We start from the raw sequence: 17,192 nt of genomic DNA, 5'->3' as shown, positions 1-17,192 counted from the left end.
CCTTTTTGCCCGAGAGCCTTTGCCATCCTTTCCTACTCTTTCTCAATCTCCAAAGCTTTTCCTGCCAAGCTTGTTTTCTATTCCCACTGTACCCAAAGGTCCATTCCACCTACACATCCAGTTTCAAGTTTTCCAACCGCTACAGCACTTCAAAACTCCTGTCCCAGGAGTCCTCACTCATACTGCCTTTGGTCCTGTTACTCTGTCAACAGAACGGCTCCTAACCCCTCTTGCGCATGTTTTCACTGGCTACTGGCACCTACTGCTGCTCTCTCCTTGGCCAACTGCAACCTGCAGTCTGCTATCCGGCTTGCTTTTTTTCCCCACACCTTACTCTTTCAAAACCTATACAGGTAAGTAAATAAGTAAACATTAATATACTAGATGAACCAAATGAGATGGGAAGTAGCACTCGCTCAGCACTTACTGTTTCCAGCTGTGCCTGTGCCTTGCTCATCAATCTTCTCCTCTAACCTTGCAGGAACAGGAGGGTTCCACTAGGACAAGGATCCCAACGTTTCCCCAAGAGGAAAATCAGACCTTTTCTTTAACATGGAGTACCTCACGAAGAACATAAAGAGCAACTCACCTCAAGGAAGAACAACTCAGTTCAAATTACTTTAATTTGTAATCATATTTTCTGCTGAGACCCAGAGATCAGGGGAGAGAAGATCCACATCCTCACAATCACACCACACTAGTTTACCTTCTTCCAAAGAATGATAAAAGAAGGTAGTGTCACAGAATCTGGTGACATATCTGCAAGCAGGCAAGGCAAGGTTGGGATGAACACGGACAGCTCTTCCCATGTATAAAAATGTTAAAGTTAGATGGGAAAAAAAAAAAGTAGACTTTCTCAGTTTGAGAAGCCTTTACAATCTAAACTGCATCAGAATTTCTCCTTTAAATCTTCAGTAAAAAGACACATTCCTTTAATTTACTTCTTCACATTGCAGAATAACTAGCAAATTTCACCTTTTTCAAGCTCGCTATAAAAACCCAGAGGATTTCTCCAACCTTGTGTCATTCCACAACTATGAAATACAGTTTCTAAATGAAATACACTTTAAGGCTGTACCATGAGAAAAAGCACAGCTTAATTAAGTTAACTAAGCTGATTAAGCCATGCTCTTTCACCTATTACAGGAAGTATTTAGCCCTGGAGCCATCCTAAAGGCACCTCACACGGCGTATGACATGTTTTCCAGAGATACTGTATATATTTAGTCACTGCAGAAGGGGAAAAAGCAAACACCCCATATGTCAGCATGCCAACAAAAAACCAGAAGAAGTATCAGCTGATAAAGCAGCTGTTTACATCTTATTCTTGTCTGGAAGGTAGGTATTACATTACAAGGGAATAGATGAAGTTAAGAGAATATTACCCCAGCACCTCAAATCTGCCCGTTATAAAATAATTGCAGTAGGAACACTCTCTCCAAAAAATCTCGGTCACTGATATTATTACTGGGGTCTTTATATGTTTGCAAACAACTCGGACAAATGGATTTAAAATTGAATAGATTAAGCAGCCTTATTTTAAAACAATTAAGATTAATCTTTCTCCTTTGTTGTATTTAAATGAGTTTATATCATTAAAAGAATTCTTTAAAATTTTCAATCCTTTCAAAATGTCTAAAAGCAATTTCTAAAGTAAAGAAATAGCAAAATAGCATTATTCTTATCTTGGCTTTTGCCAGTACAAGGGTGCTGCTCTGTGTCTCACAAAGATTTCTGGCAGAGTGAGAAAACCTGGTCAGTATCAGAGTCTTTCCTGGGACCTGTCTGAAGTGTCGACAAGCGGCTAAGCTGAATATTAATACACTCTCCATCATCAAAAGCTGTTGCATACCCAAAGGATGAGAAATATTTTAATCAGCTTTCAGCTTGTCTAGTAGAAGTCAGTTTATTCCTTTGGGATTATACATCTATGTGCTCAATTTTTGTCTTCGTGCTCTCTCTCTCTCTATATATATTGCTTTTGAAACTAACAGCAAAGAGCCTAAATCTGCTGTTTTGTTGGAAAAAGCCAGCTAATGCTGTGATTCAATTACAGTATTTTACACTTAACAAGAAAATGTAGAAGATGAAAAGCGAAGAAAAAAGTTGAGAAAATAGTCCTGTATCCTGGTTTTTAACAGTAGGATTTCTTAAAGAAACCAGTGGGACTTTTTTTGTTTTGTTCAATATTTTTGCAAATTTTGTGAGTTTTCAAGACTGATTAATTGGTTGTCTTACCCATCTTTTCCCCTCCCCCAGTAGATTCCTAAGTTTTGATACTGAAAATTCACAATTCCTTTAGCATAAATGACCACCAGTGGAATTGACCCATGAATGTATACATGTTTTATAAACACGGGTATCAAGTATGTTCTACGTGAAAGCCAACAGAAGATCACTAACAGAATAATGGTCTTAAAAGCCTTGACTGTAAAACTATAATTGCATGGTAACACTTCCTTTCTCTACTGCCATTCCTCTGAGAGACAAAGTCAGTCACTGTAAGGTTGCATCGATGAAGATACCACCTACAGGAGAAAACTTTTAAAAGTGAGAAATATTAATAATCCTAATTATGTATATTTTTAATCCTTTTAAAAGCATCATAACATTTCAGACGAAGATACAGCCAGGACTTGTACTGGCCTTTGCATTGAGCATCTACATAAACGCAATATAGAATTAATTTCATGTTACTTCATCCCTGCTTCCTTGGGGACAGATGTATTATCACTGTACATCTAATACCATGGTGCTCTTTCCTCTTCCCCGTAAGAGAAGACAGAACTATAAAGCTTAGCTGCTGAAAGATTTCAGATACTCTATCGCCTCAAGGAATTCTGGGAAGTACAACCTTTGTGTACTTTGGTACTACACAGCATCAGCAGAAATTGGTTTGTACAGGCTAATATTAAAATAATTTCTATCCAAATCTTCCATCAGCAACGTAACCAATCATTAGTTTTGAGCACAGGAGTGAGTTCTGTGGTCCTACTACTGCAAGTGTTTTCAGCACAGAAACTCCTATTTCATGAAATGGAAGCATGACATTGGACAGAATATGAGAACAATCAGTAAAGGATGACAACAAGTAAACTTACTCTGCCATGTGCCTGAATTACAGAAAAGTCTTATAATTCACTTATCCAAGCTGAATGCCACCACAACATTGACAAAACAATTGACCTTCTAGCTAGCTAGTGAAGCTTTAATCCATTAGCATGTAGCACGCAGCTCGAAGATTGAGCTAAAAATTATTAGCAGTGTATATAATACATACATATATATACACGCATAAAAATAAAATAATCACGTCAGTTTATTAGACAATTATATTGATCCCTGGGCAGCTAGACAACATGAACTGATGCGCTATTCCCAGCTATTAACAGCACATTTTGCAGAATAGTGCATGCTAAGCATGAAGTCGGATTCATCTTGAGCATAGCTCCACTGACGCCATTCCTATTCACAAGCAAGAATCTGGCCTGTTCTCACCGTTCCCTTAATCACTCTGTTATATTACAGATATCCAAAATGAGTCCTATGAAAAGAGATGCCATTAGTATGATTGTGATAAACAATCACATTATTTAACAGGAATAATTTACAAGATTTGCTACACTTAAACTTTATATTAGAGCCTCTGCTGTGAGAATTATATAGAGTTCAGATTCACTAGCAGTGCAAGGAGAACTGCCAAAACCTGATGTTAACTAGAGACATTCGAGAAAAGCCAGTAATTATCTTCTTACTGCAGAATAGTAAACAACATGTCTACAGCTTCAGGATTATTAAGCAGAAGCATGTGTAGTAAGAAATGAAAAGTGTGAAAAAGATTCACTCAAAAGCTCCTGAGAGCTAGAACTGGGAACTGCCAGGAGACAATGAGGGTCAGCTGAAACACAGTCAGCTCCTTCTGTCATACTTAAATGGATAGAACTTGCCCATTTAAAAAAAAAAAAAAAAAAAAAAATCTTAGATCTAGCCCAAATTCTACAATTTCCAATCATGGTAGAGGGGAGGCAGAAATTTGTTGGGTTCCTTCAACTGCAGAATGTTCTCTCCCTAAGACATAGCCAATACGTAACTCTCTTTCAGTTACAGTAAAAATCATAGCCTCATTTTATTGATGAGGAATTTAAGATCAGAAATAGTCTGCAACCTAAAACCGAAGTAAGACCCCAACGTTTTGATCTCCACACTGATTTTGAAAACCACACTTAAGTTACTTGCACAAGTTAAACAGAGGGTCAGTGAAAGAATTAGCACCTAATCCATCAGACCATAATGCTTTCCATGGCAAGTATCGAAGCCAAGTTTTATTTCTTTATATGTAAAAAGAGAGCTGTAATTTTGATCAAAGATTAAGTAACTGTTAAAAAATACATTGCAAAAACACTGTTCACCCGTGATCTTGTTAGGAATCAGAAGGACTGACGATCAGATAGGAAAGAAAAGGTATCAACGCAGCAATGGCAGCTTTTTCGGAAGATGACACCTCCTTTGCTTACAAAAGCCATTTGGAAAGTAAAACAGCTGTATTCTGTTTTATAGTGGTTACATAGCCACTCAAATACAATAGTAATAAAACCATGTTTAGCAATACTAGCTGTACTCTAAAAAAAAATAAAATTACAGCAATGTAGATGGTGACATTTTAGTCATGCTGCCATTTGCTTGCACTTTCATTCGAAATCACAACTTCCCCTAGTTTATAGCAATCTCACTAAAAATTATTCCTGCCAAACTACTGTAATTCACAGTTTTAACACCAAACCAAATATTTTTTTGTATCTATGTAGCATGTCCATAAACATACATACACAAATGTACAAATCCGTAAGCTCTATATCTGATCACTTCCATGATTGCATAAATGAGAACTAGAAACCACTTTAACTATAGTTAATAATTAATCAAGTTTTATATAACATATAGATACATAAATTTCAAAAATACAGAATTTCTTTTCAAGAAATGTTATTCTCAGTGTTCAAATATGGTCTTTTATTCAGTTTTTCTACCAGGAAATGGATTTCTAAAAACATAAAAGGCTTTGCAAAGAATAATTGGACTAGTAAAACAATAGCACAATACTACTACTTCACTACTTCCACAGCAAATAATAAGCCTCGATAAACACACTTGATAAAAAGATCTTCTCTTATTCCAGTATATGTCCATCCAAGGTTCTGGGGAAGATGGTGGAAACCACACAATTTTATACAGTCTACAGTAGCCCCATCATACCAATCCTGCTTTCACTGAAATCGATCACACAGTTCCCATTAACAATAAAAGGGCAACACCAGTTTCGAAAACATCCTTCCAGGACTGACACTGGATTCACAGGGATGTAGCAGGAGCTGCATTCTGAGCTCTTCCCTCTCTGCCACACGCTGGGTGACTTGCAGTACTACCAAATGTAGTCTAATGCTCTTTAAACTCTTTTCCTATGTTGTTCCTGCTGCCGAGAACTGCCCCCAGTGCTCATTCCCTATAAACGCCTTTTCTCTAAATGTAACTTTATATGATTCAGAAGTTACATTAAGAAGTTAATTAGAAGACCAGCACAGTTAAAAACCCCAACATACCTGTGTACGTATTTGTGTGTAGAAGCACGTACATACACATACAGTCACACTATGGACCAGCTTTAGTAGTCTATCCACTATCAGAAAACTTCTACGTGTGATGGAGAATCCTGTTTAAGCCACAGTGCTCAGCTCAGACAGAGATCCGTTTACACAATTCAAATACAAGATTGGGGCATAACCTATACGCACAGTTTTGATTTCTGCTGAATGTGCGTTATATGTATTTATGTTTTAAGTACTAACACATTGCTCATCACATTTTACATGCAAGTACATGTATATACTACACACAATCATATACATCCAATAGTATAAAAATATAGTGAAGATGACAGAAAGAAGCCCTGTTACAGTAAGAGATAAGCACAAGACAACAGAATTCTAGTCATCCAAAACTGAAGCTCACCAAGATACAGTTGTGTGCACAAGAACACCTACAAATGTCAAACTTGTAACTCAGGTGCAAATCCACCTAGAAGGGAACACAAAAATGGGACAGCATGCCCACCTCCTTCGCACCATCTGGTGCGGCACACACTACCAGCCACATGACATGCACAGCTGCACAAGCCACCCATGGTCCTCCCATTTGTGCTGTCAGAAACGCATCTCACTTTCCCATAGAACATAAATTGTCCTAAATTCTTCCTGGCTTATGCCAGTTTACATTATAACCTTAATGTTTTCAGTGTAATTCTCACAGTATGCTGGGTAAGTTGGAAGACTGCCCTTTTAACAATTCCCGTTTGTGATAGAAACGTTATAGTGGTTCATATCAACACAGCTTAGATCTCAACCAGCTCACGGAAGGGTTAAAAATAGAAAGTGCTATCCACTGGTTTGCTCTGATGTTCCTGTAGATATTGTCACTGGATGTATCCTCAGTAGAATTCTATTCAACACCTCTGTCTTTAAGTACAAAGCTGTAGGCTGTAGCAGCTTTAGGAAACATAAGTATCCTTTTTTCTGCTGCACAGTATCTGTGTGTAAAATTCTCTAAAGGGGTTTAAGTATTTACCCTGAACACTATCAGACAGTTTCTAAAATTTTCCTTATCCTGTTGCAAAAACACTTCCAAGAGAATCATAAACACAGCCCTTTGTGCTTTCAGCACACACTTTGTTTTGGAAGCTTAAGTCTGAATTCCCTCAGAATTGTAAATATTTTTTTTGAAAGATGTGCAATACAACTTTACTTTTTTGTTGTTGTTGTTTCAAAGATCGGTAGTGATTGTACCACACACAATCCTGAATCCTTTCGCCCATTTCTGACAGCTAAAAATGTTGGGGTCAAGGAAATTAATGTCAAAAAAAAAAAGAAAACGAAAAACAAGTCTTCAGGATCAGGTTTTGTTGTTTTTGTTGTTTAAGATAAAAGGTACGTTTCCAGAAACATCTGACTCCTAGTGTACATAAAATATAACCTGCCAAAAATACATTTATTTAAAGGATCTGGCCTAAACAGATAAGAAGAGCCAAAAAGACAAGAAATATGGCTGAAATTTGGGTCTTTGAGCTGCCATGTTGTGCCTACATTTCACAGCTCATTAGGCAAATACGATCGCCCATCACCGCATGGCCCTCCAATAAAGGAGTGTGACACTGCAGTATCTAAGCACGACAGGAAAGCTAAAAAAGAGATTAAAATCATACCTCAGAGTTCCTTGAATTTTGGCTGACAAGGTCAAACCAATTCAAATGTCAGTTAAGTTGCTCTGCATTTTCTGAAAAAAGCTAAACAACCAACCAGCCTGTTTGTGATCCCGTTATCTTTTTTTTTTTTTTAAATATAATTGGTTAGCTGTTTAAAATGCCAAAGTCTACAAAAGCTAGGAGGATTCCTTTTAAAAGCATATTTTGTCTTATAGCTTTTCATGGTTATTCTGGAACTGAAATACTCTGATTTAAATACATATTTAAACACTTGTTTTAATTTGGGAAGGAAAAAAAAAATATTATGGCCCTGGGCTGAAATTTTGCAGCTCAAGTTTCAGCCTAGACTCAGTTCTAACTGTCAGGCTGTAAACCCCTGACAATAGTGGCTTATAGCAAAAACTATGACATACTTCATATGTAGCAATCGTAGCAAATAATGAAATAGACCTCAAAAAGGAAAGAAAAATGAATTTACAAGAAAATAGCCTTGCTCTCTGATTTCAATTTAGTTGTATAAACTGATAAAAGCATGCTATTGAGAATAACAGTAATAACAACATGACTAGTAAATAGTTTTTAAAAAGTTTTACAAATCAAGATGAAAGTTGTGCAGAAAGATATCAGTGTGCATGAAATGCCACTTTGCTCATTATAACCACAGTGCACACTTCCACTTTTACACTACATTTATAAATTAAAAGGTGTGCTGCATTTGACTATCGTTAGCTGTATTTTAGGATTCCAAAAAGTCAAATAAATGGTATAACAATTACTTGTGTTTCACTTATACTATTAAAAATATTCTTTAAGATCTACGTTTCATTCCTTTAAGTAGACCCTTTATAGTAGGCAAACAGTTATGCTGTTGAATATAACTCCAAATCAGTCATACTTTTCTCTACATATTAGTTCTACGATTTTTTTCATCTTGCCAAATTCCTGCATAAATAGGTGGGATTAAATGGAGCCTAGCCTACCTAACATAATTATATATGTTGTGATTTTATACTGCAATGAAACTGATACATTTTAATAATCCTAGTCTTGGCTCTTACCCACTGAAGTCAATAAAGGTTATTAAGGCCAACTGCCATATAAATACATTGCTACATTGCTAAATGAACTGTCAAAGCAGGAAATACAATTCACACCATATAGCACTACTAGGGTCTTCATTTTTGTTTTTTTTTAAAGGAACACTAGATGTGTTTAAAAAGTCTTTAAAGATTTGATACTTTAAGTATAATCATATATGTTTACTTTTCATTCCACAAACAAGAACCGTTTCATTGATTTACATTTTTATTATTCAAATGTGAATCACCCTAAAACAAAATAAACACAAAAAAGACTGTAGGACTTCTGCAGTTCTTACTGATTTGGCATGGTGTTAGAAGATTTTCATAGCTAAAATAAATGTCAGATTGCAAGGTTTGCATGATACCAGACCCTGAGAGACAAATTGTCTCTCCACTGAATCTCAGAACAGCTACAGCAAGACTTCCTCACATGAGATTTCAGCTTTTCAGACTTCTCTTTACCCAGAAAGCAAAGCCTGTACAGTCTTTTTTCAAATGGTAACTCTCCCTTTGAATTCAGCAAGCATTTATCCTGATGTTGCAGATGATAACGTGTTAATCTTGGATGACTTTTAAAAAACCCCCTCAAACATTTCAATAGCCTTCATATTTTCAAGGGAGGGGGAAAAAGAGAGTAAGATTGGTTAAACTGCTTTGGATTTAATGGTTCATAAATTCATGAGGTAATATTGTGGGAAATGCAATGTTTTATCAGAATATCATTCAAATGAAAGGTTTAACATTTACATCACAAGAGCGAGCTCTAAGTAAAACTATCCTCAGGGAAAGAAATGCCAGGAATAAACATTATGATAAAATTGTGTGCTTGCTATAATGTACAAAAATATTAAATAAAGCCCAAAGGTTTGAAGACACTGGGTTAAACTTCCTGCAGTATCATACTTGGCTGTGACATTGGAGCAATTACAATTAGCAGAATCAGAAATTATTTTGGAAAACTTTATTTTCTTCTTTAAGACTGCATTACTAAACAAAGGGAAGAAAAAAGAGAAAAAAAAAAAAAGGCACACAGAGAACCCAAGACTGACTTTTGTATCACTCTAGACACATATATAAAAAAAGTTGAGTTGTTCAGCTCACACAGAAATGTACATTGCTTAAGTATTTTCTTTTAAGAAATAATTCCTTTTAAGCAATAATACTCTACCGAGACAAAATCAACAACTCTAAGGCATTTTTAATTTAAGCATTTTGCCACAATTTATTTTTTTTAAAGAATGATCCAGCTAAAATTATAAATTTGGAGAAAAAACATCAACTGTAGACTACTGGGTACCTTCAGAAATACCTTTTGATTTCACTTAATGCTGTGGAAGCTAAGCATGCACCAAAACACTGCACTTTTTATGTTAAATTGCTGTTGAATTTGTTAACCCACAATTGATTTCCTGTGTTATGGAATCTTAGAGATTACAGCTAACTTGAAGCAACAGGGATAATTCTTGATGTTAATGCCACATTTCTACGTATTTTTATTAAGTCAGTGCTGTCGTTGCATTAAAACTGCGGCTCAACATTGCCCCCTACTGTCATCTTGTGAAACACTAAAGGACAAAATGTAGGTTAAACCCAAAAAAACCCCACCCTACCTCCAAGTCCCAAATACAATAAGCATCAAATTTACTTAGACACTCAACAAAACAGACATTCTCTTCTGTCTCCTTCAATAGCTGAAATTAATTGTGATTAATATGTTCTAAGTCATAAAACATTAAAGCAATTTTTAAAATTTAAATTAGAAGCAGCTTCTGTCTTGGCCCAACCTTCAGTTTGCTGATAAATATCATCCTAAGGCCTGTTGAAAGGAGATACACCGATGCCACCATGTTTCTAATTAGAGACACATGGTAATGTCACACCAATTGCAGAAAACCTAACCCTTGAGAATTCCCGAGTTTGCTGTTTTTCCATGTTCTCAACACACAATGGATATAAAATAACAATCAAACATTCTTGCCTCTACCTCATCTAAGCCTGTGTTACAAGAGAGTCAGTTGTCATTTGAAAGAAAAACAAACCAAAAGATTTTTTTTAAATTATAAAGGTCATTCAAGAATGTGAGCATGTAAGAACACAAAAATGAAGAAAAACCCCCACATAAACAAGTTATAAGTAATTTCTCTCCTTTTGTAGGAAAGTTTAACGTTCACTGATTCCTTGCGGCAACCGATTTCACAAATGAAAGTTCCACTTTTCCACCCTTATTTTCCAAGTCTGAAACCAGCCATTGCTGGAAAAGCTTACAATACGTTTGAGCAGGTTAGTGAGTCACAACATTTCCCTCAAAACTTAAGAGCACATTCTTTTTGCACCATTACTCCAGAGATTCAAAAACACCTCTACAACAAATCATATTCAGCATCCTCAGCTACATTACAAACTTTTCCAAGTCAGCTACGAGCAAATTGAGGCTTGTGCTGTGACCAGCAGAAATAACTGAGAAGCAGCTTCTAATGCAGACACGTAAAGATATGAGCAAGACACGTTTGTCAATACAGTTCCTTCTGTGTACAAATCCAGAAGCGGGCATGCTGGCACTTAGTCGAGCAAAGTCTCCCAACTGAGTCTCTGCTTGGACAGACAGCAACAGCAAGCAGGCTAACAGTGCTTGTCACTGAGTCCGTTTTCAAGGAAAGCAGGGATGTACTTTCAAGTATACAGGAACCAATATCACTACAATTATTCAAGAAACTAATCTCCTCTTATTGGTTCTAGCTATGGTGTAAGCGTGCAGGTAGACTACAGACAGATAGTTGTACCTCCAGATCATCATATTTTACTCTCAACCCTCCTCAGATGCATTCACCATTGTTGTCATTGGCAGAGTTGTCTATCTTGGTGTTGTACGAAAAAGTTGACAATGCACAGTTTCAGGGTACCAATTGCTGTGATGCAATAGATGACTGTCATCGTATGAGGCTGTCAAACTTTAAAAACAAGCAAAGTCAGGAAATAACTAAAATCTCCTCTCGGTTTTTTTGGATCTTATTTTGCTCACGTTTCTTTTGGCTACTGGGGGAGAAAAATAAGAGGCGGCAGTGGAAGGCTGACATCGATTTTACTTTTCATATGTTCTGAATAAAGTTTAAATCCCATTACTACAGTACAATTAAAAACATAATTGTGAGTGCTCTCAGAATTAAGCTCTAGAGGCTTTAGACTATAAAACTAGTACTTACCATAATCTCCATTTTTCTCCAAAATTCTTCCAATTTAGCCATAGGCTTAAGCCACCAATCACTGCACTTCAAATACCGCTTGCCTTGAAACCAAAACTGCCTAAGCCACTCAAATTCAACCTGCAAGACAAAAACATACTGTAGCATAAACATCTATGTTCATTATTTGGGGCAGGAATGGGGTAATGCATGAATCCAGTTATACTTGAACAACCCCACAGAAAAGGAGAAGGTTACCAAAGTACTAATTTCTAAACGCACCCTTACACCCAGTTGTTTATTTCTATTCCACACGAATTTGTGACCTGAGCTACTCCCTTCAAACCTAGAGAGGTGCAAAACCCAACTCTCTTTTTACAGGTGTGTGGTACATGTACAAAGAACGTTAAAAGTTCAGGCTTACTCACAATTCAGTCAAATATGTACCAACTCTGGCTTATTTTGATTAATATCGTGGGTTTGAAAATATTTCAGTCATAGAAAAGATTGAAAAAACTTGCAGTAACAAAATTGCTAGAATGCAGCCTAGTCAATTGCTATGCAATGAGAGTGTAGCATTATAATGAAAGAGAGTTTCTCATACTTTACCAAATAATTTGGTTACCAGACAGGCTACCAATAACTTTTGGGCTAACTCGAGCTCAATACGAGGCATGAAAGCGCCCTGCTCAGGCAGACCTGCAGGGGAGAGGGGGGTGTCCCGAAACCGCTCGCACTCCCTCTGCTGGGTCTGCCCTTACATCAAAACCCTCTAACACAGAACAACGCGCACATACCAGGAGTGAAAAAGCTTTTTGGGGCATCTGAAGTAACAGGCCCCAATTGTTTTTCTAGGACAAAGCTTGTGTGGAAACTGTGCTTTACAAAGAAAACAAATCCCCCACTGAAACAATAAAAATTCTATCAGGAGCAAGCTAATATTTTTATTTAGAATATGAAACACAGCAGATGATGTAGTACTTTACTAGTTGGGTGTTGTGTTTTGTTTCTTTTTTAAAAAACATTTCATATATGGACGGCCCATCAACTCTAAGACAAGAGAAATATTAGCTTACTAAAACATAATATAAATATATAACTCATCAAATATTCTTGAAGCAAAATAATTCCATTTATCCTAATTTCCACTGAGCCTTTTTTCCTTTAATAGTAACCCATATTTCTGGTCTTCAGAATTCTGTATTTCTCTTTGTTGTGGTAGTAATGTTTCACACCGAGTTCAAAGCTGCTTTAATCGTTATTTCTACCACAAAGAAGTTTTTGTTTATCCCTGCTCAGCTCCGATGATGCAAACAAAGACAACCTGCCAAGGTGAAAGAATAAAGAGAACTGCCCAAAGCTGTCACCTAACGCTTTCTGTCCTGCAAGGGTGAACAGAATGGCTACAGAAAGTGTTCCAGTTAACATTAACATATATTGACCAAATATTTAGTTACAGATTACAATAAAAGATACTTAAATTTGAAGTGTATAAAAAGAATATGAAAGCAATTTTGTTGGTAAAATATAACAACATGATTAGTTGGCAGACATAGATCTTAAAATATTTTCAAAAAAACTGACTGGTAGCCTAGTGACTTTTTAGCACAGAAGTTTGAGGACATCCTTCCTAAAAAAAGCTGAAGGAAAGTTTGCTTCCTCTACAGTATTAATGAGGTATGAAGGATCAAGTTATGGTTTGTTAAAAAAAAAAAAAAAAAAAAAAAATCGGTGTACACAGTTTTGGGAAGGCTGAGCATATCGACAGTTCAACTAGAGTTTTAAGCACTCGATACTTTTTTCTCCCCACACTTCTTTTTGTTTTTGCTGGCCTCTACCACGAAAGGGCTGTAACACAAAATGCCTGGCAAACATGTTTCAGGAAATGAATCACATGAGGCCATTAATCAATGAAAATTTTTTTAAAAAAATTAAAATCAATGTTACGATATGGCTCATGACAAGAATCTATTTCAGTCAACCTGATTTTTGACTAGTCATACTGATTTGTTACATTAATCTGTGTGATTTCAGTCTAATTCAAGTCTGGCATCTTACCCAAATTTTAAATGTATCTTGATCCTATACAGAATATACAACTCGACACAGAAGAACTGTTTTTTAGGTGCAAGAGGTGAAGTTTAGCAACAGGCTAGTTAATTTTCTGCAGGATTAGCTGGTCTCAGAGGTCAGTGACCAAATTGCAACACGTGGCTGGCTGATGATGTGGACTGTCATTTACTAGGGCTCTCAAACTCAGGTCCACACTCATCTCACAATGTCTCGGTTTAGCTCCAAACTGAGTTAATAAAATGGGAGTTGGGAGAAAAACAATGTTTCACCCACCAGCTTAGCCATCAAGCTGCTTGACAAGTGACTGCTCTGAACAGATAACTGGTGAATCCGAAAAAAAAAAGAAAATCATCTTGATGAGGCAATGGTGACATGATTTCTCTATCACTCTATCCTTGTTTCAGACATATGCAAGCATAAATACTTAGCTTTGCTAAAAATCTCCAGAGATTCCAGTTATGCTAAGTTTGTCTGGTATTCTTAATTAACGCATGAACACTTTTCACACCACATCCATTACTAAGTACATGTTTTAACACAAACATATCCTATCTGCTTTCCAAGTTCTCTTAAAAGCTATATGCCCCCTTGCTTTCATTGAACTCTATTCAGCAATATCTTTTCCTGCAGCAGGAAGGCACTCCTATTGGCTTGCCTCCTTGCACAAACAGGAGGAGCTGTACCAGGGAAAAAAAAACCACAACAGTAAATACTGGAGACAGTCAAAAAGCTCAATTCTAGCCTTAGCAGAGCTAAGTTACAGAACATTCATCTTCTGTGACAAACTCTCAGGTTAACAGCTCTTGCCAAGGATTTTGTCAAAGAGATTTAATTTGGAGACTCCCATATATCAGAGCTAACTTCAGTTAGCATTAGAAAGTATTTTACATGACTGAACAGGACAAAGCCTAAACATGTTAACATATTAAAAAAAAATAGATGCTGAGTGTTTTAGGAATAATTTTCATCTCCTAATTAATTTTCACTTATGACTTACATCTGTGCAAGTAAGCTCAGAATCAGGCCTCGTATGTCTAACCTCAACATATTTTCAAGTTGTCCTTTAAACAATGATTAAAGGCCAGTTTTAGGTTATAGTCAATACCGGGTAGTAAAAGGCCAACAGTAGCATTTGACATTTTGTGAGGCAGTGCTCCTCAGTCAATTATTTAAAAGTATTGGTTATTAAATGCCACACATGTAGGTGATCTATATTTTCTTTCTTCTGTACTAGCCAGCCACCAACCACGCTGTCAGCTCACTGTGATGTGCTAAAACATAATAAACTTCCTTTGGCTGTGTACACTGCTACCCTTTCTCAGCAGTGACCTCGGTGTCTAACACTATATACCTTCAGCTTAGCTATCCCAGGCTTTTCTACATCCCTGTCCATTCACCACACTTAAATTTATCTACTGCTGCCATAAAAATAGTTTTGCTGTAGGCAAAAGTGACTGTACCTCACAAGCAACAGAGCAACCAATTCAGTCGCAAGTTTTAATCATGGTAATCAGGATTTGATAATCACGGCTGAGCAGAAACCCTGATGAAGACAAACCCCTACCTTTTCAAACTTGAGTACTTACTTCGAAACCTGCTACATTTTCAACACAATCCCCAGATGCTAAAAAACTTCCTCTAGCGTTTTACTTCATAGAGAACATCTGATTATTAGTTTGGTGTTGGCAAATAAAGAAGCCTTGAAACTACCTCACGCAACATGAACTATTATCAGATTTTGCATTACTCAGAGCAAGGAAAACAAATTTTCTTTGGCATGTGAAGAATAGGCTGGCAATGATCTTTTCTGCAGATTTATTTTTATATGTATGAGCATTTACATCATCTGTCCTGCAGTGTTTTATTACTTTAAAAAGCATTTGCTTGCCAGTGGGTTTCCCCAGGTCCCCTGTGGCTCTGTTTGGGACATACCCAGTAGCTGTACATATTTTGGAAAGCCAAGTGTGATTCAGTAAGGGCAAGAGGTTCACATTCAGTGAACTCTGCAAGATCATTTATTTCAGGATAAATTATTACCGGCCAAAAAGCTATCTGATTGCTTAAAGGGGCAACTTCATTCAATCTCTAACACTGTGTGTGTATTGTTAGGCTATTACACTTCACAGCTGTCCAGGTAATTACTTCTGTTCACCCTGCTACACTCTGTTCACCGGATAGCCTGCCATTGAAATATTTGTTCAGACTTCAAGCCCATAAGCTACTCAGACAAGCAGCACATGAACACCCTTAATTAAGGTTATCTTTACTTACAACTACAAAGTACATACTGGGAGTGAAGTGACTCACACATCTAACAAACAGCACATACCTCACAATTACTCAGATACTCCTTTGAAGGCTGTTTTAGCAAGGGAGACCATGACAACAAAGCTAAGCCTAAAGAAATCTTAAACTTCTACCTGGCTGCCCGCTAGAGATGCTAAAAACCCCCTCAGGTTAGCATCTTACTTTTTCGACAGGAAGACCTCTGTCAAGACATCCAAGACAGGGCTCTGACAAATGAACTCTGGGAAATCTAACATCAGTAAAGACATCCCCCAGGTGCTCACCCATACCTCTTTTAGAGGTTTCTCTGCCCAGCACAAAAATGGAAAAAACTAAGTCTCCAGCTATGCTTCAGATCCTCAGTTCAAACCCACTTTATCAGCACAGCAAGTCAATTTTCCTGCCCAGGAATACAAGAGTGAAGGCACAGAATCATACCTCATTCTTTCAGACTTGCTCTTAGGTTTTTTCCCCCTGGCAGACACAGATAATTCATCCAGACCTCATTTGGCAGAGCAGTTAATTTCGGCACAGACTGTGAATCTGTGCTAAACTACTATATTTTAGCTTAGTCACACGTAGCCTGATGGTATTGTGATGGTTCTGTTCCGGTTGATGATCTCTGATGACTACTTCAGAAGTGCGAGCAAGAGGGGTAAAAAAACCCAAACCCATAGCATTTCAGGATGATAAAGAATCTAGAACAACGGCTGCATCTAATTATCTGAGTTAAACCCTGTGAAGAACTTCAGTTATGATAACATTTGAAAGTAAAATACAACCATACCACCTCCTCTAGAGATGGGAATACTACCTAATTTCAAGCTCATTATCTCTAGTCCAGAAGAATAGGAAAAAATTCACAAGGAGGTTTAGAACTAGCACAGAAAGCTGTATATCAGAACAGAAACACACAGGCAAAACTGGGTGGCAGTTCTTCATTAATTCTATGTTTGGCTTTTTGTGCAATTTTGTGTTTTCTATTTAAAAACACTAACAAACTAAGGGGGGGGGGGGACACACACACGACACACACACCAAAAAAACCAAGTGACCAAATCCTGACCACACCGATCAAATGGAAGACTCATTTTCATCAGTAAACAGTTTGATTCTTTAAAGAAATGAAACACGCTGTTGTTCTTCACCTGCCTGAGAAAATTTGAACCTAAAACCTGTATTAGCGCCTGAAAATACAAAGATTTATCATACAGTGAGTAAAAGAAGGTGGGAAGCTTTTACATGCAAAAGAAGTTGAATTAGCCTCACAGATCCCTATGTTTTCACTTCAGTAATGTTCGAAAAAGAAATGTGCATTTA

The 17,192-nt window shown here is 37.0% G+C and overlaps 1 protein-coding gene across 2 annotated transcripts in view; it reads right to left on the bottom strand.

Moving 5' to 3' along the window:
- The window catches only part of FTO (FTO alpha-ketoglutarate dependent dioxygenase), a 254,967-nt gene that overhangs the window by 163,808 nt on the left and 73,967 nt on the right, over positions 1-17,192 (bottom strand). For both annotated transcript variants that reach the window (XM_076349315.1, XM_076349316.1), the window contains one exon: positions 11,535-11,654. In XM_076349315.1, coding sequence (XP_076205430.1) covers positions 11,535-11,654 — 120 coding nt within the window. The remainder of the gene's footprint in view (positions 1-11,534; positions 11,655-17,192) is intronic.

This window comes from Aptenodytes patagonicus, chromosome 11 (genome assembly GCF_965638725.1).
Source record: "Aptenodytes patagonicus chromosome 11, bAptPat1.pri.cur, whole genome shotgun sequence".
NCBI lineage: Eukaryota > Metazoa > Chordata > Aves > Sphenisciformes > Spheniscidae > Aptenodytes > Aptenodytes patagonicus.
This window is presented reverse-complemented; position numbering and strand designations above follow the sequence as displayed.